We start from the raw sequence: 27,495 nt of genomic DNA on the forward strand, positions 1-27,495 counted from the left end.
GTTTCGTCGCTTGCGGGGCACTGCACGTTATTCTACTCCAATCTGAGTCACAGTCCTCTTCGTGTAAATTAAAAAAAAAAATATGTCTTTCAGACAGAAAATCGAGCAAAATGGCTAGTGTTTGGCGTTTAGAATCCATTCATTTCAGATTTTGACAGGCCACTAGGTGTGATAGGGATTCAAAAGCTTTGCGAGAGTCGATGGCTCCTAGATCGACAAAACAGCCTTGCTTCTCAAGCCACTTCAGGATCTGATCGTACATTCTGATTAGGTATATAGACGTCCCACACTTCGGGAGTCTGCCATATTGGTATTTGTCTATGTTCTCACTTACTTGCTCTAGTAACCGCCGCAAGATGAACGATTTTGCCACTTTTGCAAGGCATGGCGTTATATAGATTGGTCTTAAATAATCACACGACTTGGCCAGGTTCACTTTGGGAATTGCATGGATGTGGGCCTTTTCCACGATGCAAAGTCCCGGATGCAAAGCACTGGTTTATAAGAACCGAGAGTGGCAGGACTAGGAACAAAGCAAATTCACGTATGAGCTTTGCATGGATTGCGCCTGGGAAAGAAGAGACGTTTGTCTTCACTTTCCTGATTTCACTATACACCTCAATTCACTGAGTGCTGTAGCGTCTCTGTTGGGGCAATCATAAAGAAGCGAGGCTTTCTCCTGCGGAATAACGGCAGGAAAAGTGGTACAAATGGAGGCGAGAAATGCATTAACGTCACTGGACCCCATTATTCGCCCATTATCGTCAGATATCTTGACGCTGGTTTTCAAAACATTTCCATTCATCGCTTTGATCGAGCAGTGCCACTTTGCTGGTTCAGTGTTGAGCAGGGGGTCAACTTTTTCACGACCATATTTGCGTTTTTCGGTTCCGATCATGTTAACTATTAGGTTTCTTTTGGTCGGTCCTTGATTTCCCTTTTCGCTCGAGTAAAGGCGGCTGCGCTCACGGATCAGGACATCCATGGTTTGTCATATTCACTTTGAACCACAGTATTTGCTGGAAATATCTCGAGGTACTTACAAGTACAATTTTCCGCTGAAAGCGAACACCCTTTGCTTAAGAGAAACGTCCGTTGAAACCTTTCGGAAGTCACATTTAGCAATCCAGCGGCCATATTCACGGATTGCAGAGTCAGTTATTAGTCTAGTGATGATCCGTGAAAGCTTGGATTTTCTCACAGAACTCTTGACTTGAGCCAACTGGTCCAAGTGATGTTGGGGGTGGTACAGGTCCTCAGTGTTTGTAAGGATCAGATCAAAGGTACTTCCGGACGAGTGAGTAGAAATGTTCATAATCTGATTAAGAGAAAGAGTGGAGGCTAGCCAAGCTTTCTTTGTCTGGTTAGAATCGCCAGCAAGCAGGATTGCCATATCAGCTTCTAAGCATATACTTGGCGAGCCAAAAGAAAACAGACCGTACTTTCAGACAATCGATTCTAGTAAACAGCTTCCAGAACGGAGCAATATACAAAATGTAAAGGAGGGGTCTATCATTGAAAAGGCTAGCTAATAGTAGATAGTTGAATCGAACTTTTGCTGCAACAATTGATGCATAAGAAGCAGACATACGTCGTACGAGAAGGGATAGAGTGCAGCGTAGCAACGAACCAAAGGGAAGACCTGGATAAACGAAGTGGTCACCCGCTCTAACAGTGGCATCACCAAAGGCTAGAAGATGGTGGCTCACCTTTCCAATTGCCGAACTTTCCGAACTTTTGCTGCAAAAATCGATGCATAACAAGTAGATATACGTCGTACGAGATGGTCTAGGAGAAAAGATTGGGTTCGGCATAGCACCAAACCAAAGGGAAGACCTGAGTAAACGAAATGCCAACAGCTCTTACAGTGGCATCGCCAAGCGCTTGAGGATGGTGGCTCACCTTCCCAATTGCCGAACTTTTGCTGCAACAATCGATGCATAAGAAGCAGATATACGTCGTATAAGATGATCCAGCAGAAAGAATCGGGTGCGGCGTAGCAACGAACTAAAGAGAAGACCTAGATAAACGAGATGGCCAACAGCTCTAACAGTGCCAAGGCCAAGCGCTAGATGATGGTGGCTCACTTTCCAATTAAAAAGCACTATTCCAGAAAAGTCAGCATTGAAACGAAGGCCACGTTTAAGATACTCCCGTTGAAGTATGACAAAGATCTCATTCATTCTTTGGAGGGTACACCTAAGATTTGAAACGTCATCTTCTACAAACTAGAGATAGATTCAATGAAGATAGTATCAGAGATGTAGGGCACTGGTCTTGGGCATCCAACACACAATTATTGAAAAGATTAGGGGAAGGAACTGCTCCTTGATGTATAGCTTTCAAAACAGGATTGAGTTTCCTATATGGAACAAGGGGCATATTTCTATCCAGAGGTAGTTTCAGGCAAATACATTATCGAGAGTACATATCTCGAAAACACTCAACTACCGAAGAATTTAGTCAACGTTTGGCCACTTTGTGGAGTATAACTGGGTGGATGAGGGAATCAAAGGCGCGTTCGATATCGTGCAGCGCGAATTGGATATTCTCCTGAGGATTCAGTATCAATTACTACATTGGCTACAACTGTAAGGGCATCAAAACAGCCTATTTCTCGCTTGAACCCAAACATGTGAGGTGTAGTGTAACATGTCTGTTCAAGGTCAGATAGAAAAAGAAGCTCGAAGATTTTGCAAAAGGCAGTCGCAATCATAAAAGATCCAAATCACGAACATTCTTTTTTTTCCTTTTTCGGGAAATGGGATAAGATCTCCACTGCAAAAAGAAGAGGGTACAATTTGCTGTGTAAAGCATGAATAGTGCCAAGTGTTAAACTAACGCCTCTCCCCCAAACTTAAAATGCACATAAATGATGTCGTAAATAACCCTGGATGATTTAGGTTTTAAACGGCCAATGACATCTACAATTGATACTGTGCTAACAACAAACTTTCTCTTGGGACTGGTAGCAAGGAAATTACAAAAGATGTATGTGATTTTCTAAGAATATAATGAAAGATGGGCTAAGATGGCTAGGCCATTTTTTACAGATGAAGGAGGATGAATTCCGAAAGATTGTTCTTTTTGGCGATCCAACAGGGAACAAATTGAAAGCTGATCCTCCGCAATAGCTATAAAAGTAGTGTATCAAAAGGGTTTAAAGAAAATAAGAACCTCAAGGGAGGTTGGGCAAGACCGATAACTCGAATAGATTGCAGTGGAGGAGCTATGGCAGTTGAAATGGCACCAAGAAGGTTTGTACTGCGTATAGATCTGATTAAATGATGTAACACAAAATACCTTTTTATATATCTATTGCTGCATTAAATTTAGACTATTTGCTTTGGCTTATACCATTCAAACGTTGCATGAGCGTTTTTGATCTAAATTCCATTGTCAAGAATACACAGTATTACAGAGGAATGTGAAATGACAATCATAATTTCCACCAAATTTTGCACGAAGCTGAGCATCTTTAGTCTTTGAGGAGCATTTTCACTCATGAATTTTCCGGAGGATGGGGCCAAAACCTGAAAAACGTGCAATCATGTGCACAAAAATTTGTAAGTTTATGCATAAAGGCTTTGGATACTTGAAAGGGTACCTTTTTTACAGTCAGTAGCTGACTCCACTTTCGGACAGTCGAAATAATCTTCTGCCTTTATGGATACTCTGGACCCACTAACTGGAGAATGGCTTTCTTGTTTAGGTGATAAATAAGGCCTTTCAACTTCAAAACACTGTTGATTTTCATGGAGAAATTTGTCATCAAATTCTGGAAAAAAATATTATATTCATATGACCATTTTTAAATTATTTGTTTAATCTAAGCCAGAGCTGAAAATTGACTTAGGTTGAGAGAACCAGGTAGACCTCAACAAAGACAAAAAAGTGACAAACGAAAATCACATTAAGATTATACATTTTTGAAAATAAATTTGGTTGTATATTTTTTTTTATTTATCTACAGATTTACAGATACACGAGAGTTCAGTTACATGGGTTTAGTAGTATGGGGGTTAGATTAACGAAGGTACAGCTGACCAACCGAATCGATTGCTTCAAAGGTTCAAGGTTCAATCGGGTTTAACTAAAAAAAGGAAATAACTAAACTTAAAGTACACAGCTCTGTGACAAAACTCACGCTGAGGCCCATAAACATAAAAGATTCTTCACTAACACGCAGTACGGCTCGCACTTCACATTTCGACACAACCACACGCCTCCTCATTATATATTTTTTTTTTAATCTTAATAATAGGGTTCCTCCCTCCCTCCCCAGACGTACAACCACCTCACCTGAAATACTAAAAAATCTAAGCTTCATCTAATTTAATTTATCTTTCTTTTTTTATCTTTCATTTATTGATCTTTAACTAAATATTTTTTTACATCAGGCATTAACTTTTTACATGTTCGAATGAAACAAAATTAGAAGAAGCATTGACAAAAAAAAGGCCTTTAAATAGTAAAATTAAACTGAAATTCACAAACGTAATCGTTCTATCTTATTCATTTCTGTAGCCTTGATTAGTATTGGGACTTCCTTCTTTTTATTGTGGATATTCTGAAGAAAGGACTTTTCACCATAATTATCATTCGTGTAAGCCTCAACTGAAAACCTTCATTAGCATTAGGATTTTGGTTTTAGTTGTTGAATTCATGAGAAATAAACTCAGACCTTGAAATACAAAAAGTTTTTGAAAAGCACAGGGTTTGAGGAGAAAATAGTCCTTTTATTTTTATTTTTTAAGAGATTTTGCTTGTTTTGAGTTTGATCAATCCATTTTAAGTTGTGTGTTATTCCTAAGTTTGGTGTGACTATTCATTTCAATTTCTGTTTGTTTTTCCCTTTTTTGTTCACTTTAAGTTTGGCTTGCTGTATGACTTTAGTTATGCTCATGTTAAAATTTTAATATAGCTCTCTACTTTTCCTAAAGAACTTCTTTTTTTTTACTAAACCGCATAAGCACATTTGATTGGGCCGAATCTGGGGCTGGATTGGGACCAACTATAACTCAATATCAAAAAATATCTGTAAACCTATACCATATACATCCATGCACATGTTATTGTAAAAAAAATTAGGGGTTTTGGTAGTGAGGTATAGTTAAAAAAGAAATTACCAATGCAACAGCACAAGCACAGAAACAAACACACACCAGTAAACCAAACACAAAAAATATAAACTATAAAAAATAATAACATATAATAAACAATGTATGAGATATAATAAATAATATATATAAAAAGAGGAAAGAAAGACTGTTTTCCTACTTTAGTAATTAATATAGATAAGTACTTGAACAAGGCCTTAACCCTACTCATCCATCCAATTACACAGGTCAAACAGCATAGCCATACACAATCAACTGCAAAGAATAATCCATGGACAGAAAGTCATGTCATAAGTAAGTATAAGTCGTCATATACCAAAAATTTAAAACTATAAATCAAACAAATCATTCAAAGGCGACCACCCAACACAAAGGCTCATCAGGAGAATACACACTTGCCTATAAGGTTTGATGAGATTATAGTAGGTCCCAATTCAGCCCAATCAAATGTCAATATTACATTGGAGTCATATGGCCTTTACTACAGGCAATGCTATAGCATTGTCTCTGAAACCTCAGAAACACATAATACTACTCGTAATTTTTTACAATAACATGTGCATGGGTGTAAATATCACATAGTTACAGATAAAGATGGTCACTTAAAACAAAATAAACCTTGCTCATTTCCTTTTTGAAAAGTCCAAATTCGTTTTAGAGGGAATGGTGAATTCAGGTATTTTTGACATTTTTCTTTAATTAGAAACAAAAGTAGCACCAATAAACAACAAATTCTGCTTATTAACACTAATAATATTAGTGTTAGGCTAAATAGTTTTAAGCTTTTAATTTACCTTGCTTCACAACAGCATGGCTAGAAGGGTTGGTTGCATTCACAGTTCCCTCCATCAATGGATATACACAGTTAACTCTCCTTTAATCACGGTCTGCTCCTTATGGTTTGAGATCTTGAAAACCTGAAAATCAATCAAATCTCAATATGATAGACTTAATATATCCTAAAAAAAAAGAACAAAAAAATATAGAATTCAAAACATCTATTCATATCATATGTTCCTAAGTTTTATATATATATATATATATATATATATATATATATATATATATATATATATATGATCTGTTTTTTTTTTTACTCAAAGGCCACCCATATCTATGCCCTACTGTCAATAGCTCATTTTAAATGTTTTATTCTTTTCTAACCCAGATATTTTCCATTTCATTGGATATCTGTGGACTGGAGGAGGGTTTGGGTAAACTTGAAAACACCCTCTTGGGCTAAAATCTGGTTACCTGGCTTATAATTCGGCAGTCTGGACTATAATCGGTACGACAATCTCTTAACCTAAGAACTAGGACACTGTAAATTAAAAGCAACTCGGAAAATCTAATAAACTGAAAAGTACTTGTCTCTTAAACAGAACGCACTAAAGAATTATGCTATCCAAGATCTGGTAAACAAAAGCTAAGAGCTCATATGGCACTTGTGACGAGGCCAGACGAGCCAAGAGCTCATATGGTATGAACTCTAGCAAAATTCTAAGAATCAATAGATTGATTTAAAAGGAAAATTGGAGGCTTAATGCCGGTCGGGATTTAAAATAAGAGCTCTGAGTCACGAGGTCCTTCTAAATATCAAAATTCATTAAGATCTGATCACCCACTCGTAAATTATTAATACCTCATTTTTTCTACTTTTTCCACTCCCTTTAGCCCCCTAGATGGTCTAATCGGGGAAAACGACTTTATCAAGTCAATTTGTGCAGCTCCCGGACACGCCTACCAAATTCCATCTTCCAAGCACATCCAGAAGCACCAAACTCGCTAAAGCACTAAACCGCAACCCCTAACTCCCCCAAAGAGAAGGGATCCAGTACGGTTACGTCAGTCACGTATCTACGACATTTGCTTATTCAATCCACCAAATTTCATCCTGATTTCTCTACTTTAAGCATTTTCCAAGATATCCGGTTTCCCCCTCCAACTCCCGCTAATGTCAAGGGATCTGGTCGAGATTTGAAATAAGAGCTCTGAAACATGAGTTCCTTCTAAATATCAAATTTCATTAAAATCCGGTCACCCATTCTAAAGTTAAAAATTCCTCAATTTTTAATTTTTTTTCCAAATCAATACCCCCCCCCTCTCCTCCAAAGGGAAGAGATCTACCCTAATTATGTCAAGCACGTATCTATAACTTGTGCTTATTCTCCCCATCAAGTTTCATCTCAATCTCTCCACTTTAAGCGCTTTCCAAGATTTCTGTTTCCCCCCTCCAACCCCCTATGTTCCCGGATCCGATTCGAATTGAACATGGAGCATCTGAGACATAAGATCCTTCTATATATCAAGTTTCAATAAGATCTTAAGATCTGATCACCCATTCGTAAGATAAAGATACCTCAATTTTCACATTTTCCAAGAATTCCGGTTTCCCCCTTCAACTCCCCCCAATGTCACCGGATAAGGTCAGGATTTAAAATAAGAGCTCCAAGGCAAAAGACCCTTCGAAATATCAAATTTCATTAAGATCTGGTCACCCTTTCGTAAGTTAAAATACATCAATTTTCCAATTTCAAATTCAATTTCAATATCAAATTCAATGTCAAGGGATCTGGTCGAGATTTGAAATAAGAGCTCTGAAACATGAGTTTCTTCTAAATATCAAATTTCATTAAGATCCGGTCACCCATTCTAAAGTTAAATATTCCTCAATTTTTTTTAATTTTTCCAAATCAATGCCCCCCATCTTCTCCAAAGGGAAGTGATCCGTCCCAATTATGTCAATTACGTATCTATAGCTTGTGCTTATTCTTCCCATCAAGTTTCATCTCAATCTCCCCACTCTAAGCGTTTTCCAAGATTTCTGTTTCCCCCCTCCAACCCTCGTGTCCCCGAATCCGATTCGAATTGAGAATGGAGCATCTGATACATAAGATCCTTCTATATATCAAGTTTCATTAAGATCTGATCACCCATTCGCTAGATAAAGATACCTCAATTTTCATGTTTTCCAAGAATTCCGGTTTCCCACTCCAACTCCCCCCCCCCAATGTCACCAGATCAGGCCGGGATTTAAAATAAGAGCTCCAAAGCACAAGATCCTTCTAAATATCAAATTTCATTACAATCTAATCACCCGTTCATAATTTACGAATACCTCATTTTTTCGAATTTTCCAAATTACTCCCTCCCCCACCCCAACTCCACCAAAGAGGGCGAATCCAGTTCGGTTATGTCATTAACGTATCTTGGACATGTTTTTATTCCTCCACAAAGTTTCATCCTAATCTCTCCGCTTTAAGTGTTTTCCAAGGTTTCCAATCCCCCCCCCCCCAATGACACTAGATCCTGTCAGGATTTAAAATGAGAGATCTGAGTTACGAGGTTCTTCTAAATATGAAATTTCATTAAGATACGATCACTCCTTCATAGGTTAGAAATACCTCCTTTTTTCTAATTTTTTCAGAATTACCCCCCCCCCCCAACTCCCCCAAATAGAGCGAATCCGTTCCGTTTATTTCAATCACGTATCTAGGACTTCTGATTATTTTTCCCACTGAGTTTCATCCCGATCCCTCCACTCTAAGCGTTTTCCAAGATTTTAGGTCCCCCCAACTCCCCCATATGTCACCGGATCCAGAGCGGATACGTTCTGGTTATTTCAGTCATGTATCTTGGACTTGTCTTTATTCTTCCCACCAAGTTTCAGCCCAATCTCTCTGTTTTAAGTGTTTTCCGAAATTGCCGGCCCCCCCCCCAACTCCCCACTTAATGACTCTGGATCCGGTCGGGATTTAAAATAAGAGATCTGAGTTACAGGGTCCTTCTAAATATGAAATTTCATTAAGATCCGATCACTGCTTCATAAGTTAAAAATACCTCATTTTTTTAATTTTTCAGAATTAACCCTCCCCCCCAACTTCCCCAAACAGAGCAAATCCATTTCGGTTATGTCAATCACGTATCTAGGACTTCTGCTTATTTTTCCCACCAAGTTTCATCCTGATCCCTCTGCTTTAAGCATTTTCCAAGATTTTGGGTTCCCCCTCCAATTCCCCCAATGTCACCGGATCTGATCGGGATTTAAAATAAGAGCTCTGAGACACGATATCTTTCCAAAAATCAAATTTCATTAAGATCCCATCATCCGTTCGTAAGTTAAAAATCCTTCATTTTTTCTATTTTTTCTGAATTAACCCCCCCCCCCCCCAGATGGTCAAGTCGGGAAAAAAACTATTTCTAATTTAATCTGGTTCAGTCCCTGATGCGCCTACCAAATTTCATCGTCCTAGCTTACCTGGAAGGGCCTAAAGTAGCAAAATTAGGACCAACAGACCAACAGAATTTGCAATTCCTATATGTCACTTGGTTAATAGCAAGTGCCATAAAAACTGGTTTGAATCTCTGGAATTTGTTATGATTTATTATTTTGAGTGAGAAAACTACAATGTGGGTGTATTTTAATTATGCATTTAATGTTTAAAGGTGGTTGGGGGTTAGGTATTAAATATAATGCATTCTATGCACCCTGCTTTCCATAATTCTTTGTTGTAGTTTCCATAATTTTATTTCTAAAGGATTATATTATCATTATGTTTTGGTATGTTTCATTAACATTAACCTAGCTTTACTTCATGGGTGTATTCCATTTAAGAGAAAAGCACCAATTGAAATTTATGAATGTCACAGACTACTAATGTTATTATTATTGTTTTAGTTGAGCTAGTTGTCAAACAATACCCCCTTCCCTCTTGGAAATCAAGATGATCCTGAAAAAAGCACAGAAATGAGAAAACAAGCCTAAATATCTATTTTCCATCCTGAAACTACTGTAGTTAGGAGAGTGTAACTTTTAAAAATGAATTTAGAGCCTAAAGTATTATTGGTGAAAGAAGTTTTAGGCTCTATAGCAACTCTTCAATTTCAAGACTTGGAAAATCCTAAACCTAACAAGTCCAAAGCAGAAAAATTGTACTATGAAATTGGAAAAATTGAAATAAAACTGGAAAATGGCTATACCCCTAATTTCTGTTAAGTTATATTCAGCACCTCTACTTTTCAAAAAACCTCATTTCCATGATTTGAGAGGGACTTTTGGTGTAATCCATACTGATTTTGTCTCAAGTTTAAAACACATTTTACTTAATTTTCAAAACTATCTCCATCAGGCAATTAACACACAAGGGTCAAAACACTTCTTGGTCTTTATTTGTGCTCAAGATTTAAGTACCATAAAAAAAAGCTCAATTCGTTAATGTTTAGTACCACTTGAAAGGGGAATCTAGGAAGTAGATAAAATACATTTTTGGAGATTTTAATCAAGCAAAATCAATAACTCAATCAGCTTAATACTCATCATATAAAAACAAGGTCTAAAACTTCCCAATGAATCCTCAAGAGACTAAATGTACCCTATGTACACCCGGATGTAGGTCAATTAGTTAACACATAATTTGTGGTAAATTTGAAAAGTTATGGTTCTCCACCAAAAAACCTGCTAAAACCAAAAAAAGAAGCATTTTGCATTGCTAATTTCATGATTTTTTTATATGGGTAAAGCTGTATTTGGATTGTTTACCTCCACCACCTTAATAACCATATATAACTTGAAGTTTCACAAAGTAAAACAAAAATCATATCATTAGATTGTATATTGTATGCTCCTCAGCAACATAATAGTCATTACCAATGACAATGCCCCCCCCCCCCTCTTAGATAGAAACTTATCTATTCTGGATATACAGTTTAGCCTAAGCAACTAAATGGAATATTGGATAACAGTACAATTTTAAAAGAGTTTAAAATGTAGATAAGAATAGAAGGAAAAATGATGACCAGATTAATATAAGAATTTTGTGTTTTCTTTTTAGTTCAAATATTTATAAATCCTAAGACTATATATTGGATGATTAGTGGAGCCAGGGCAAATTGTGACGAACTGGATTTTAACCATAAAAAAGATATATAAAATTAGGCAATCTAAAAACCACTCTATTTGTTTTAGCAAGTCTTCTTCTGAGAGCTGCTATTCTGCAAATCGACTCTGATTGTTTGTTATGGCAGTCTTGTTGCTATAGTTTTTCAACTAACGTCACTAACGAGGTAACACTTGAGTAATTTGGTGACTAAACAACAGGCCTCTGTAATCTTTAAATTAGGTATTGGTCTGCATTATTACATACGCAAAGAAACAATCTTTTTCAAAAATTTGTACGTTTCTTGGTTAAGCACAATTTTGTCAACTTACAAAAGACACACTTACAGAGCCACCATATTTAAGGAACTCATTAATCATACTATCAGCACCTGGGGCCTTATTATTTTTTAATCCTTTTAGTACTGCGCGGAAAAAAGTAGCTGGAAAACTGTGTTGGAAAAAAGTAGCATAAGATCTCAAAAAGCTGGTGCTGATATTTCAGTTGATAAGCTGGTGCTAAGTGGTGCTGATATTTGCAGATAAGTGGTGCTGATATTTCAGTTGATAAGCTGGTGCTAAGTGGTGCTGATATTTGCAGATAAGTGGTGCTGATATTTCAGTTGATAAGCTGGTGCTAAGTGGTGCTGATATTTGCAGATAAGTGGTGCTGATATTTCAGTTGATAAGCTAAGTTATTTCATGGATCATAAAGTTAGATTGGAGCTTTGCAAATCAATAAAAAATTTGGAACCAGATTTATGCTGAAAGCTATCATTAGTCTTTATGAGCAGAAATAGGGTAAAGATACTGATGATTCAACAGTTTATGTAAAAAAAAAAACACTTTTTCTACTCCAGAAGGCTTATTTAAAGACTTTTATTTTGAAAAGGGTTTCAGTATGTAAAAAAAAGTATCTATGGATCTAACTGTTTGATCAGAAGTTTGACATTTTATCAGAAAAGGGTACAAAACTCTGATTTTTTTAGATTGTAGTGTTTTCACCAACAAATTCAACAGAATAAAAATGTGATATGGGTCTCTTTATAAACGCTATCTGGAATGACCCAGTTCCTCTCAGCTTTAATGGTCTGGCAAAGATTTCTTTGTTGCTCACAGTTAAAGTGTTGTCAATATTTAGCCATTTATAAATTAATCTACCAGTTTAATCCACTTTAAAAATTTTTAGTTTTGACTATCCTCTGTCTGGAAAGCCTAGAATTCTTGAAATATGCATGTCCTACTTAAGATTATTAGAAGTTTCTGACACTAATGAGTTTAACATGTCTCATTAGCATTTTGGGTGGGATAGAAATTCCATACTAATTAGGGAGGGTTCAGAGAGAATATTTTGTATTTAACAGCTTGGAATCTATTTGAACGAAAACATGTATAAAATTTACTAAAAGAGGGTGTAGGCTTACTTCAAATTTATTCAGTGATAAAAGAATTAGGGAGTTGAGATCAACCAAGTCAAACACTTAAAAATATGACCATAGCATGAGGCTAAGCAGCAGTTCCTTGGATGATGGAAAAATTAGCATCAAATGAATAAAACTATAATTTAAAAAAATTTTCTCATGTGAAATATTATTGCAAACAATAATCAGCAAAATTTCTTGTTGTTGAGAAAGTACCCATACATTTGGCAACTATGTTTTGTCAGAGGACCCTTTGCATCTGTTTTACATGTTCAGTGAAGTTTCAACAGAGTCAACTATATTTTGACAGGGCATTTTGCTGTCATTCAAAAATTTCAACAAGGTTACTACAAGATATTCTAAAAAAAATGAATGTCATAATAGAAGTCAATATCTACATTGAATTCAGCTGAAGGAACATTTTTAGTTAGTCTGGTTTTCCACTACACCAGACTTTTTTTTTGACACTTGGAACAGAGTTTTGTCAATATAATATTAGCTGCCATTTTAACTTAATTTTATAAAAAAAAAGACAATATGGCTACATTTTAGAGAAAACCAGATGTATCTTGATGCATTGGTGTTGATTCCAGCTTTTTTTTACCTAAAAATAACCAAGTAATGACAGTTTGAACAATACATAGCTAAAAATTGTTGGGAGCTCATTTTGTGTTGAAAAGAGGAAACTGAATTGAAAATTCTTTTCTTAATCCAGGTGTATTGGATATAGTATCTCCATTTTGCATTGTCAAAATATAACAAAGGCTTGAATAGATGGTGTTCCAAGTCATGACTAAGTAGAGCTATCCTGTTTTGAAGGACAATTTTGACAGTTGTTCCAAAATTGCACTGTTGAATCATTGGTGTCTTTACCATAGTAAGTGGAGGTCTTTACCATTATTTTAGGGGTTTTTACTTCTTCTAATACAGACAAAAAACAGAGTAAGAAAAGGTCAGGTTTTTCTCATAAGTCATATTAGTTCTGTTTGTAAAAATATAATATGCCACATCAGACCCAGTTGCAGGTTAGGTTACATCAGATTGACTGTTTTCATCTAAATTTAATAATCTTGGCAGCTTTATGCAAAAAAAAAAAAATATTAAATTTTATTTGTTTGCCAAAACAGGTTTATGGTGGAAAAGAGCAAGGGAATACAGTTTTTAAGGGTTGAATTTTTTCTGCCTAGGATTAAAAATCTTCCCTTTTAATTTCTTGATAAGTTGTGCTGACCTTGTCCATGTACCCTGAACATAAATTACAACAAACTTGATCCAGTGAACTTAGTCTAACTAGTTCTTGACAAAATAAATTTTACTCAATGTATTTCTAAGCTAATCCAATGTATTTCTTATCTATTTATGCTAGTTATTTCATTCTGAAGTCATGGCTTGGGAAATAAAATCATGGAACAACCAGGGTTGCCACTAGCCACTTCGAACAAAATTAATGATGCTACTCAGGGTCTCTAAAACAGTAAACATACTACCTACCAAAAATTTCTCCCAAAGCACATATATTATTTGACACACAGACAGACAGACCATATTGACACACAGAACATATATTATTTAGGCCTTTTTTGGTGTCAACCAAAAATACCATTTGAGCTCAACCACTGGGTGTGGTTGATTTCAACTGCTGTTTTTGCATGAAACAATAAGAACCCAGGTTGTCATGAAAAGTGTTTTTGCATGAAACAATTAACTGGCTGAGACTGGTTTAACCAAATTTTTCCTTTTTAAAAACCCTAGGGTTCTACTGTTTATAACGATTGCTTGAACTTTTAGGCATAAATTTCAAATAAAAAACAATTTGTAGGCTAAAAAATAATTTTACATAAGATAAGAATTCTAAGCTGACAAATAGAATTTTAGCCAATAATATTATAGCAGTTCATATAACTGGCTTACCAATAAAAGTGAACATATCACTTGATGCCTTTTTTATGCTCTTTATGAATATAATAATTGCTTCTACCTTAAATTGAAATTTAAGCACTTTTAACCTAACCTAACCAAACCTTATTACAAATAATTTCAGAACTGAGAAATGTAGTATTATTTTGTGGAAAACAAGCAATAAGTCATACTTTAATTAAAGTTTGTTATTTTTAAGAGTTCAAAAAGTGCTTAAATTTGAGTGATTATTATATTTGTAAAGAACAAAAAAGGCATCAAGTGGTATGTTTGCTTTATTGGTAAGTCAGTTATATGAACTGTCATAATTTTTTGAAAATTTGTCATTTTTAAGACCCCAAAAAGTCCTTCTCTATATATCTATGATAATCTCTATTTAAGGTAAAAGTGATTATTATATTTATAAAGAGCACAAAAAAGGCATCAAATGGTATATTCAGCAATAGGAAAGCCAGTTATATGAACTGCTATAATTTTACCTTCTAGCCATGCAAAAGCAAATTTTCACATTTTTTTTTCATTTTGGCCTATTTGGATAAATGTTGGGTAATATCTTGCAATTTGGTTCATATAGACCTAAGACAAGTCAAAAGTTTGAATTTTGTTAGTAACCTTTACACTGAGGCTCCAACACTTGTCTAGATATTTTGAAATATTTGTTACAAATTTATGATGCTCTAGGTTTGACCTTAGCTGAGTAATATGGGACCCAGAGATCAAACCTTGCTGAAGCAACACACAGATTGGGCCCTAGTGGTCATAAAGCATTGTTAATCCAATTACTATTATTTACTAGATGCTTGAAGACACATTGTATCTTCAGCCACAAAACATAACAATTAGTTTTCTTAATTTAGAAAATGTATTTGCAGATCTTTGAAATCTCATAAGTTGGGATTGAGCAAAGTCGTGAAGCTGAAAACAGTTTTACTATTTCTCATTAAAGCAAAATTTATACCTTGCAAGGTTTCACTTTTTTGATTTAATGTGAAAATTTAGCCTAGCTTTTATTCTCTCCCTTCCTAGTGATAGATTATTACAGGCCTATACAGTCTGGTAAATTTGTAGTTAGCTACATAATTTAGCTAGAATGAAAGTGAAAACATCATTTGATGCTTTTTAAGCTCTTTTATAATTCATATAAAATACCTTTGGGGCCAATTTAAGGGTTGAAGATGCAAATAGCCTCAGAAGGGATTATTGAATTATGAAAGAGCATTAAAAAGGCATCAAATGACATTTACACTTTCATCCTAGCTAAATTATATAGCCAACTAAAAATATACCTATAGTTGAAGTCATATATTTTCAATTTATTTTTGCCATTAATCACTGTTTTGCCAAAAAAACATAGGTCTATAGAATTTAGGACAGTGAAATATTTGATAAAAAGGAGGGTGAAGTAAAGCATTTTTAGGCATGTTATAGGGAAGTATGGTAAAATTCTAGTTTAGTGACTTCATGCTATCTTGAAAAGGGGTTAGATTAGGAAAACAAAACTGTCAGGGATGGGTATACAGTAAAGTCCCATTTAAAACCTCAAATCGCCTTATACGCCAAGAAGAAAAAGAATTTAGTACAATTTCTCTGGTTCTCTCTAACCTTCGGTTGTAATAGTTATTCTTCTTCCGAAAACTCAGTAAAGCCCGACAGTTTTCGTTTTCATTGTCTTTGGAAAAAAATTAGAAAGTGCAGTCTTATTTCAGGAGCTGCAGAAAATTTTGAGTCATTTGTGTTGCGTTTGCGGTTTTACAGAAGAAATGTTGGAGTACAACTAAGATGAATGACAAATTGTGTTGTTTAGTTTATGTGTTTTCAGCCAAAATGTCTACTCTGGCGATAAAACAAAAAAGGCGATAAAACCTGTCTTCACTATGAGCCGCCCCAGCCGTCTCGGCCAAAAAACGGCATAACGAAGACAGGGCTTAAAATATTTGTGCCAGCAGACCACAGATACGATGTCTGTCGCTGCCGACACGGCTTAATTGCCCTCGCTCCCTCTTTTCCTTCAGTAGCATATGAGATCTTCTACAAAATTTTGTCTACCATTTCCCACAGACTGGGGCTTAATCATTTTAAGCCAGATTGGGCAATGGTGGTATTCCTCTATCTCATGGTGGAGGAGTGGCTTTTTTTTTGTAAGTGTACCCTCCCAAATCGGATTCTTTCATCTCCTGAAATAGAGAACAACTCAAAAACTGAAGTTTTATGGCTCTGGACCAGACCCAAAAACCTCCCAAAAGACGTATCGTGCATGATTTTTTGTATTATTTATTACCCGCCTCGTAGTGGATTTAAGATGGAGCTGACGGCATATCTGCAATTTTATACTGACAGAATTTGCCGCAAGTACCCCTTTGCTGCAATTACATTACGTGGTGATTTTAATGAGCTAGACCAAAAGTGGCTTAGCGCTTCTCTTAGTCTTGATCAGGTTGTCAGATCGCCTACATGCAGTGATAAAACCCTAGACTTTATTTTTACCAAAATTGAAGATTACTATTTTGCCCCAAAAATTGCCCTTCCATTAGGGACAAGTGACCATCTATGAATCTTTTGGACCCCTTTATCATCCTCTCCCCCTAAACCATTGGTCAGTTATTCAAACAGGCCCATTACTGACGAGAAGATATCTCATTTCAAACTAAAACTTAGCTCCAAATCCTGGGCCAATATCCTATGTCTTACTAATGGTGATGAAATGACTTCTAAGTTTTCAGCAGAACTTTTCCAGTTATACTGTGACACGTTTCCAGTGAAAAAAGTCAATCGCAAATCCACTTGTAAACCATGGATAGATAAAAAAATTTTGTGCCTAATAAATGAATGCAATAGACTCTTTAAAAAAGGATTTTTCCAAGAATCTCAAAAACTTCGAAACATTGTTATTAGTGAAATCTGTAAAGCAAGAAAAGAGCACAGTGCTCACATGGTCAATAAGTTACTGTATTCTAACCCTAAGAATTTCCACAAATGTATCCAAGATCTCATGGGAAAGGTCTCTTCTAAGTTTCTCTTGCTGGATAGTAATGGCGACCCTGCGACTGCGGACATCATAAATGATTATTTTGCTTCAACTTGTAAAGCTCACCCGCCACTCCAAAATACACTGGCCAACAGTTCAGTGATTGAAATTCCTGTGATTGAAATACATCAGACTCGGCTTAAACTCGAAAATCTTGATACAAATAAGTCAGTATACCCAGGTGATATCCCTACCAAATTGAGTGTGAAATGTGCCCCTTATTTAAGTGTACCTCTAACTGCAATTTTTAACCAATGTTTTGTAGATGGTGTTTTTCCAGTCTGTTTTAAGCGAGCTATTTTGTCACCTACACCAAAAAACAAGACCCCAAAAGTTCCCTCCAATTTAAGACCAATATCAAAAACCTCTATTTTCTCTAAAATTTTTGAAAGTTTTATTTACAATTTCCTCTTTGATGATATTCAAGATAAAATTAATCCAAATCAGTTTGGCTTAAGGCCGAATCATAGCACCACCCATTATTAAATGTTATATACTTGACACTGTTTTCAAACATCTTGAGTTAAGTAGTTCCTATGTTGAGGCTGTTTTTGCTGATATTAGCAAAGCCTTTGACAACTTGGATCATCAGACAGTTACTGATAATGCAAGGGCTTTAGGTGTCAGAGATTTTGTTTTACGTATGGTAGCTAGTTTTTTGTCTGATCATGAGCAATGTGTAGTCCTCCCTAATGGAGATTCATCAGGTTTTACCTAGATTTCCTGTAGAGCACCCCAAGGGACTAAATTGGGTCCTTTAGTATTTTTAATTGTTTTTAACAATGTTTTACCAAACTTTGACAACACTTTTAAATTTGCAGATTAAGTGACATTAATTAACCTTTGTCAAACCCTTAACACTTTGGGTGTTAAACTTGAATCACTCATTAACAACTTAAAGAACGACCTTGACAATGTTAAACTCAATCTAAGCACACTAAAAAGCAATTTAATCCTATTCTCCTTTTTAAAAAATGTACCCCCAATCAATAATTACCTTTGCATTCCAAATTTAAACATGGTTAAGCTGCTTGGATTGCATTTGGACAGTGACTTTAAATGGAAATCTCACTCTTTTCACTTATTTAAAACAGGCAGTTTCCTCCTTAAATATTTCTCCCTTCTCAAACAGTTCCCAAATCAATCAAGAACCTTAAAATAATGTATTTTTCTTATATAAGACCTTGTCTTGAATGTGCTTGCCCTGTCTGACACCCTGGGTTAACCACATCCCAATGTTCCAAAATTGAAAGCATTCAAAAAAAGCTATAAAATCTATATTAGGGACGTCCTATACTACTTATGATGAAGGTTTGGCTAGACTTGAACTCACTACATTGGAATCACAACGTCACTTCCTTACCATGAACTTTGGGCACAAGTGCCTTAGTTCTGACTATCATAGACGTTTTCTTCCCCCCTTCAAAGAATACCCCCTAATTCTTCCTAATGCAAGACTTAGTGCTTGTAGAGCTCCAAATACCCAAATTGACTTGTGTCCCCAATTGTTGACCATGAGGTACAAAAACTCTTTCATTCCCTATTTTGTTTCACATTTTAATAATTGATATAACTTTGTAACTATGTTTATCCCTTAACATTTATTTTATCATTGTATTTGTTGTGACGTGCTTATGCTTTAATGCAGAATTAAACTTTAATGCAGAATTCCTGTACAAGAAATCTGTTCAAATCTTCAGCTTTCATTTTTGAAAAAAAAATCAATTTCTAGTGGTTAACCATTTTGGAGACAAAAAACTTCAGCTACATCAATCTGATTTCCATTATTTGGTTTTCTGATTGGTCAGCAAATAGGTCAGGTTCAGATTCATTCTATATTTTCTCATCCTTGCAGTACCACCTCGAAAAGTTGTTAGGTAATATTGGTGAAATCCGACACTGATCCACCAATGCAGCACTACAAGTAACCATCTGCTTTACATGCATGAGGAAATCCACAGTTTTTATTTCCAACCAATTTCGCAAGTTAGTTTTAATGTTTGTTAGTTGAGAAAATTATCTTTCAGCACCAGCACTTGAGTGAGGTAATGTGCATAAGTTCAACATAAAGGTTTATAGTTCAAAGAATTTGGGAGTGCCGTCAGGATTCTTCCCATCTAACAAGATCTTCCATAACTAAGATGATGAGGAAACTAGCTCTTCACCACCAGACTTCAGGCTCATTTCTTCTTTGGAATCTGGCAGGTTCAGGCACTGGTTTTCTAGAGTGTCTCTAGCAGACTCTATCTTGCTCTGACTTTTCCCCAGGAGTTTGCTAAATCTGATGGTTCTAATGGACTAATCATTTCAACAGTTCCATTCATGGCAACTTTCGGGTCTAAATACTCGAGAGCTTGTAACGTCTTATCTTTATGATTAACCCACTTTCTCATCTGCTTCACCAGTTTGACATAGAATCCCAAGCAAGTCAGCCTAAACTGTTCAACAGCTTTCCCTGATGCTCCTTCTTCATTCACTTAAGCTTCTGTGTTGGGACCACACAACACATCTTTCACATCTTTGTAGCTTCAGGGATCAAGAGGCAACTCAAAAGCATCACTTCTGTTCAGGATTCCTAGTTTCATGAAGCATCTCATGATCACTTTCAATGTTGATCTGAAGCTTGTTATCAAATTGTGGATCATTGTTTCCCCAGACTGGAACTGTACATTCAATGTATTTATCTTACCAAGCACAGATTCCAGAAAGTACAGATATGCCTTAGTTGTAGGCTCTTTCATGTATTGAAATTTATGAATGTCACAGACTACTAATGTTATTATTATTGTTTTAGTTGAGCTAGTTGTCAAACAATACCCCCTTCCCTCTTGGAAATCAAGATGATCCTGAAAAAAGCACAGAAATGAGAAAACAAGCCTAAATATCTATTTTCCATCCTGAAACTACTGTATTTAGGAGAGTGTAACTTTTAAAAATGAATTTAGAGCCTAAAGTATTATTGGTGAAAGAAGTTTTAGGCTCTATAGCAACTCTTCAATTTCAAGACTTGGAAAATCCTAAACCTAACAAGTCCAAAGCAGAAAAATTGTACTATGAAATTGGAAAAATTGAAATAAAACTGGAAAATTGCTATACCCCTAATTTCTGTTAAGTTATATTCAGCACCTCTACTTTTCAAAAAACCTCATTTCCATGATTTGAGAGGGACTTTTGGTGTAATCCATACTGATTTTGTCTCAAGTTTAAAACACATTTTACTTAATTTTCAAAACTATCTCCATCAGGCAATTAACACACAAGGGTCAAAACACTTCTTGGTCTTTATTTGTGCTCAAGATTTAAGTACCATAAAAAAAGCTCAATTCGTTAATGTTTAGTACCACTTGAAAGGGGAATCTAGGAAGTAGATAAAATACATTTTTGGAGATTTTAATCAAGCAAAATCAATAACTCAATCAGCTTAATACTCATCATATAAAAACAAGGTCTAAAACTTCCCAATGAATCCTCAAGAGACTAAATGTACCCTAGGTACACCCGGATGTAGGTCAATTAGTTAACACATAATTTGTGGTAAATTTGAAAAATTATGGTTCTCCACCAAAAAACCTGCTAAAACCAAAAAAAGAAGCATTTTGCATTGCTAATTTCATGATTTTTTTATATGGGTAAAGCTGTATTTGGATTGTTTACCTCCACCACCTTAATAACCATATATAACTTGAAGTTTCACAAAGTAAAACAAAAATCATATCATTAGATTGTATATTGTATGCTCCTCAGCAACATAATAGTCATTACCAATGACAATGCCCCCCCCCCCCCTCTTAGATAGAAACTTATCTATTCTGGATATACAGTTTAGCCTAAGCAACTAAATGGAATATTGGATAACAGTACAATTTTAAAAGAGTTTAAAATGTAGATAAGAATAGAAGGAAAACTGATGACCAGATTAATATAAGAATTTTGTGTTTTCTTTTTAGTTCAAATATTTATAAATCCTAAGACTATATATTGGATGATTAGTGGAGCCAGGGCAAATTGTGACGAACTGGATTTTAACCATAAAAAAGATATATAAAATTAGGCAATCTAAAAACCACTCTATTTGTTTTAGCAAGTCTTCTTCTGAGAGCTGCTATTCTGCAAATCGACTCTGATTGTTTGTTATGGCAGTCTTGTTGCTATAGTTTTTCAACTAACGTCACTAACGAGGTAACACTTGAGTAATTTGGTGACTAAACAACAGGCCTCTGTAATCTTTAAATTAGGTATTGGTCTGCATTATTACATACGCAAAGAAACAATCTTTTTCAAAAATTTGTACGTTTCTTGGTTAAGCACAATTTTGTCAACTTACAAAAGACACACTTACAGAGCCACCATATTTAAGGAACTCATTAATCATACTATCAGCACCTGGGGCCTTATTATTTTTTAATCCTTTTAGTACTGCGCGGAAAAAAGTAGTTGGAAAACTGTGTTGGAAAAAAGTAGCATAAGATCTCAAAAAGCTGGTGCTGATATTTCAGTTGACAAGCTGGTGCTAAGTGGTGCTGATATTTGCAGATAAGTGGTGCTGATATTTCAGTTGATAAGCTGGTGCTAAGTGGTGCTGATATTTGCAGATAAGTGGTGCTGATATTTCAGTTGATAAGCTGGTGCTAAGTGGTGCTGATATTTGCAGATAAGTGGTGCTGATATTTCAGTTGATAAGCTAAGTTATTTCATGGATCATAAAGTTAGATTGGAGATTTGCAAATCAATAAAAAATTTGGAACCAGATTTATGCTGAAAGCTATCATTAGTCTTTATGAGCAGAAATAGGGTAAAGATACTGATGATTCAACAGTTTATGTAAAAAAAAAAAACACTTTTTCTACTCCAGAAGGCTTATTTAAAGACTTTTATTTTGAAAAGGGTTTCAGTATGTAAAAAAAAGTATCTATGGATCTAACTGTTTGATCAGAAGTTTGACATTTTATCAGAAAAGGGTACAAAACTCTGATTTTTTTAGATTGTAGTATTTTCACCAACAAATTCAACAGAATAAAAATGTGATATGGGTCTCTTTATAAACGCTATCTGGAATGACCCAGTTCCTCTCAGCTTTAATGGTCTGGCAAAGATTTCTTTGTTGCTCACAGTTAAAGTGTTGTCAATATTTAGCCATTTATAAATTAATCTACCAGTTTAATCCACTTTAAAAATTTTTAGTTTTGACTATCCTCTGTCTGGAAAGCCTAGAATTCTTGAAATATGCATGTCCTACTTAAGATTATTAGAAGTTTCTGACACTAATGAGTTTAACATGTCTCATTAGCATTTTGGGTGGGATAGAAATTCCATACTAATTAGGGAGGGGTTCAGAGAGAATATTTTGTATTTAACAGCTTGGAATCTATTTGAACGAAAACATGTATAAAATTTACTAAAAGAGGGTGTAGGCTTACTTCAAATTTATTCAGTGATAAAAGAATTAGGGAGTTGAGATCAACCAAGTCAAACACTTAAAAATATGACCATAGCATGAGGCTAAGCAGCAGTTCCTCGGATGATGGAAAAATTAGCATCAAATGAATAAAACTATAATTTAAAAAAAATTTCTCATGTGAAATATTATTGCAAACAATAATCAGCAAAATTTCTTGTTGTTGAGAAAGTACCCATACATTTGGCAACTTTGTTTTGTCAGAGGACCCTTTGCATCTGTTTTACATGTTCAGTGAAGTTTCAACAGAGTCAACTATATTTTGACAGGGCACTTTGCTGTCATTCAAAAATTTCAACAAGGTTACTACAAGATATTCTAAAAAAAATGAATGTCATAATAGAAGTCAATATCTACATTGAATTCAGCTGAAGGAACATTTTTAGTTAGTCTGGTTTTCCACTACACCAGACTTTTTTTTTACACTTGGAACAGAGTTTTGTCAATATAATATTAGCTGCCATTTTAACTTAATTTTATAAAAAAAAGACAATATGGCTACATTTTAGAGAAAACCAGATGTATCTTGATGCATTGGTGTTGATTCCAGCTTTTTTTTACCTAAAAATAACCAAGTAATGACAGTTTGAACAATACATAGCTAAAAATTGTTGGGAGCTCATTTTGTGTTGAAAAGAGGAAACTGAATTGAAAATTCTTTTCTTAATCCAGGTGTATTGGATATAGTATCCCCATTTTGCATTGTCAAAATATAACAAAGGCTTGAATAGATGGTGTTCCAAGTCATGACTAAGTAGAGCTATCCTGTTTTGAAGAAAAATTTTGACAGTTGTTCCAAAATTGCACTATTGAATCATTGGTGTCTTTACCATAGTAAGTGGAGGTCTTTACCATTATTTTAGGGGGTTTTTACTTCTTCTTATACAGACAAATAACAGAGTAAGAAAAGGTCAGGTTTTTCTCATAAGTCATATTAGTTCTGTTCGTAAAAATATAATATGCCACATCAGACCCAGTTGCAGGTTAGGTTACATCAGATTGCCTGTTTTCATCTAAATTTAATAATCTTGGCAGCTTTATGCAAAAAAAAAAATATTAAATTTTATTTGTTTGCCAAAACAGGTTTATGGTGGAAAAGAGCAAGGGAATACAGTTTTTAAGGGTTGAATTTTTTCTGCCTAGGATTAAAAATCTTCCCTTTTAATTTCTTGATAAGTTGTGCTGACCTTGTCCATGTACCCTGAACATAAATTACAAGAAACTTGATCCAGTGAACTTATTCTAACTAGTTCTTGACAAAATAAATTTTACTCAATGTATTTCTAAGCTAATCCAATGTATTTCTTATCTATTTATGCTAGTTATTTCATTCTGAAGTCATGGCTTGGGAAATAAAATCATGGAACAACCAGGGTTGCCACTAGCCACTTTGAACAAAATTAATGATGCTACTCAGGGTCTCTAAAACAGTAAACATACTACCTACCAAAAATTTCTCCCAAAGCACATATATTATTTGACACACAGACAGACCATATTGACACACAGAACATATATTATTTAGGCTTTTTTGGTGTCAACCGAAAATACCATTTGAGCTCAACCACTGGGTGTGGTTGAGTTCAACTGCTGTTTTTGCATGAAACAATAAGAACCCAGGGTGTCATGAAAAGTGTTTTTGCATGAAACAATTAACTGGCTGAGACTGGTTTAACCAAATTTTTCATTTTTAAAAACCCTAGAGTTCTACTGTTTATAACCATTGCTTGAACTTTTAGGCATAAATTTCAAATAAAAAACAATTTGTAGGCTAAAAAATAATTTTACATAAGATAAGAACTCTAAGCTGACAAATAGAATTCTAGCCAATAATATTATAGCAGTTCATATAACTGGCTTACCAATAAAAGCGAACATATCACTTGATGCCTTTTTTATGCTCATTATGAATATAATAATTGCTTCTACCTTAAATTGAAATTTAAGCACTTTTAATCAAACCTAACCAAACCTTATTATACATAATTTCAGCACTGAGAAATGTAGTATTATTTTGTGGAAAACAAGCAATAAGTCATACTTTAATTAAAGTTTGTTATTTTTAAGAGTTCAAAAAGTGCTTAAATTTGAGTGATTATTATATTTGTAAAGAACAAAAAAGGCATCAAGTGGTATGTTTGCTTTATTGGTAAGTCAGTTATATGAACTGTCATAATTTTTTGAAAATTTGTCATTTTTAAGAGCCCAAAAAGTCCTTCTCTATATATCTACGATAATCTCTATTGAAGGTAAAAGTGATTATTATATTTATAAAGAGCACAAAAAAGGCATCAAATGGTATATTCAGCAATAGGAAAGCCAGTTATATGAACTGCTATAATTTTACCTTCTAGCCATGCAAAAGCAAATTTTCACATTTTTTTTTCATTTTGGCCTATTTGGATAAATGTTGGGTAATATCCTGCAATTTGGTTCATATAGACCTAAGACAAGTCAAAAGTTTGAATTTTGTTAGTAACCTTTACACTGAGGCTCCAACACTTGTCTAGATATTTTGAAATCTTTGTTACAAATTTATGATGCTCTAGGTTTGACCTTAGCTGAGTAATATGGGACACAGAGATCAAACCTTGCTGAAGCAACACACAGATTGGGCCCTAGTGGTCATAAAGCATTGTTAATCCAATTACTATTATTTACTAGATGCTTGAAGACACATTGTATCTTCAGCCACAAAACATAACAATTAGTTTTCTTAATTTAGAAAATGTATTTGCAGATCCTTGAAATCTCATAAGTTGGGATTGAGCAAAGTCGTGAAGCTGAAAACAGTTTTACTATTTCTCATTAAAGCAAAATTTATACCTTGCAAGGTTTCACTTTTTTGATTTAATGTGAAAATCTAGCCTAGCCTTTATTCTCTCCCTTCCTAGTGATAGATTATTACAGGCCTATATAGTCTGGTAAATTTGTAGTTAGCTCTATAATTTAGCTAGAATGAAAGTGAAAACATCATTTGATGCTATTTATGCTCTTTTATAATTCATATAAAATACCTTTGGGGCCCATTTAAGGGTTGAAGATGCAAATAGCCTCAGAAGGGATTATTGAATTATGAAAGAGCATTAAAAAGGCATCAAATGACATTTACACTTTCATCCTAGCTAAATTATATAGCCAACTAAAAATATACCTATAGTTGAAGTCATATATTTTCAATTTATTTTTACCATTAATCACTGTTTTGCCAAAAAACATAGGTCTATAGAATTTAGGACAGTGAAATATTTGATAAAAAGGAGGGTGAAGTAAAGCATTTTTAGGCATGTTATAGGGAAGTATTGTAAAATTCTAGTTTAGTGACTTCATGCTATCTTGAAAAGGGGTTAGATTAGGAAAACAAAACTGTCAGGGATGGGTATACAGTAAAGTCCCATTTAAAACCTCAAATCGCCTTATACGCCAAGAAGAAAAAGAATTTAGTACAATTTCTCTGGTTCTCTCTAACCTTCGGTTGTAATAGTTATTCTTCTTCCGAAAACTCAGTAAAGCCCGACAGTTTTCGTTTTCATTGTCTTTGGAAAATCTTGGATATCCTTATCTTTTGAAGCCTTGTCTGCAGAGAGTTCCTTTGACTATTTCACAAAAAAGGAAACCAGGGGTGACCACACTGCATGTGATTGGGTAGGTACAATTTTGCCAATTTGCTTATGAAATGGCTTGGAAGCTTGGTTGGTTTTGATAACAGTCTTCTGTTTCTGCTTTAAACAGTCTGCTAGGTTACAGAATGTAAAGCAAAACATTTTTCACTGTTGTTCTTGCATCCTTTCATCACTTTGGGCAAAAAGCATATTTTCTTAGTTAGCACTTGGCACACTAGATCTGATGTTCAGTCAATGACAGTATTACATGTTTATAGTTACCAGAGAATTTTCTTGTGGGTTAGACTGTGCCCATATGGAACAGGTCCACCCTCTCAAATGCATGTGAAAATAAACTGTATATTTACCAAAAGATTAATGTCTTAATTCAGGAAATCAACTGAGGTTCACCCTTGTCCAAGAAATGATTAAGCAGCAGCAAATCAGATCAGGATCAGATAGTTTGCTACTAACTACTATCCAGGCCGAACTTCTGCATACTCCTATAGGCTATAATTCATAAAACACCCTAAGCTTTTACTTACCAGCAGCAATATGCTTGCTTCCGTTTTTTATCAAAAAAACTTTTTCTAAACTCTCTTGAACAAGTCACATGTTTCACCACATTTGAATTTTTGCGCTTTTGAAAAGAAAAGCAGTGCGGATACGATAAAAAAAAATCCCTAAGACGGAAACGAACCTGAAAAGCACAAATTAAAAGCAGTTACAGTTAAGAAAAAACTGAAAATAAATACATATGGTACTGATTTTGAAAAAATGCCAAAAAGTTTCCTTTTTTTCACAAAGTGGCCTTTTCTCACCCAATAGTGGCACGGTGTCACCCAGAGTGAAAAAGTGTCAAAAAAGCACTAAAAGTGTCCGTTTGGCAACCCAGATAATGTTGTTTGCATAATTTAATAGTGTTCCCTTTTAAGTAGGCCTAAGTGTCAGCTAAAACCAACCAATATATAACACTTTTATGCCATTTTTTCTTCTTCTTCTTCAGCAGGCGGGGGCTTTTCAGTGATACTATTCAGCCCTTTCCTTTTGACTCACTTTGTGAGATCGACAGAGCTATGG

General features: G+C 34.9%; 2 protein-coding genes across 3 annotated transcripts in view; one reads left to right on the forward strand and one right to left on the reverse strand.

Annotated features, from left to right (window-relative positions):
- Window positions 1–27,059, reverse strand: part of LOC136038584 (zinc finger protein 267-like) — a 33,673-nt gene extending 6,614 nt beyond the window's left edge. The window contains exons 1-3 of one of the 2 annotated variants that reach the window (XM_065721781.1): window positions 26,961–27,059; window positions 5,915–6,037; window positions 3,608–3,778 (exon numbers count right to left, since the gene is read on the reverse strand). In XM_065721781.1, coding sequence (XP_065577853.1) covers window positions 3,608–3,778; window positions 5,915–5,969 — 226 coding nt within the window. In that variant the 5' untranslated portion in view covers window positions 5,970–6,037; window positions 26,961–27,059. Of the gene's footprint in view, window positions 1–3,607; window positions 3,779–5,914; window positions 6,080–26,960 lie in introns of those variants that run through there. The other variant, XM_065721780.1, reaches the window with a different exon arrangement.
- LOC136038374 (uncharacterized) lies at window positions 17,035–17,844 on the forward strand. Its single transcript, XM_065721444.1, has one exon. The coding sequence runs from the start codon at window positions 17,035–17,037 to the stop codon at window positions 17,842–17,844; it is 810 nt and encodes a 269-aa protein (XP_065577516.1).
- Window positions 27,060–27,495: the final 436 nt, after the last annotated feature.

This window comes from Artemia franciscana, chromosome 18 (genome assembly GCF_032884065.1).
Source record: "Artemia franciscana chromosome 18, ASM3288406v1, whole genome shotgun sequence".
Classification (NCBI taxonomy): domain Eukaryota; kingdom Metazoa; phylum Arthropoda; class Branchiopoda; order Anostraca; family Artemiidae; genus Artemia; species Artemia franciscana.

Excerpts from the sequence above, each read along its gene's own strand:
- LOC136038374 (XM_065721444.1), top strand. The coding sequence starts at position 17,035 with ATGACTTCTAAGTTTTCAGCAGAACTTTTCCAGTTATACTGTGACACG.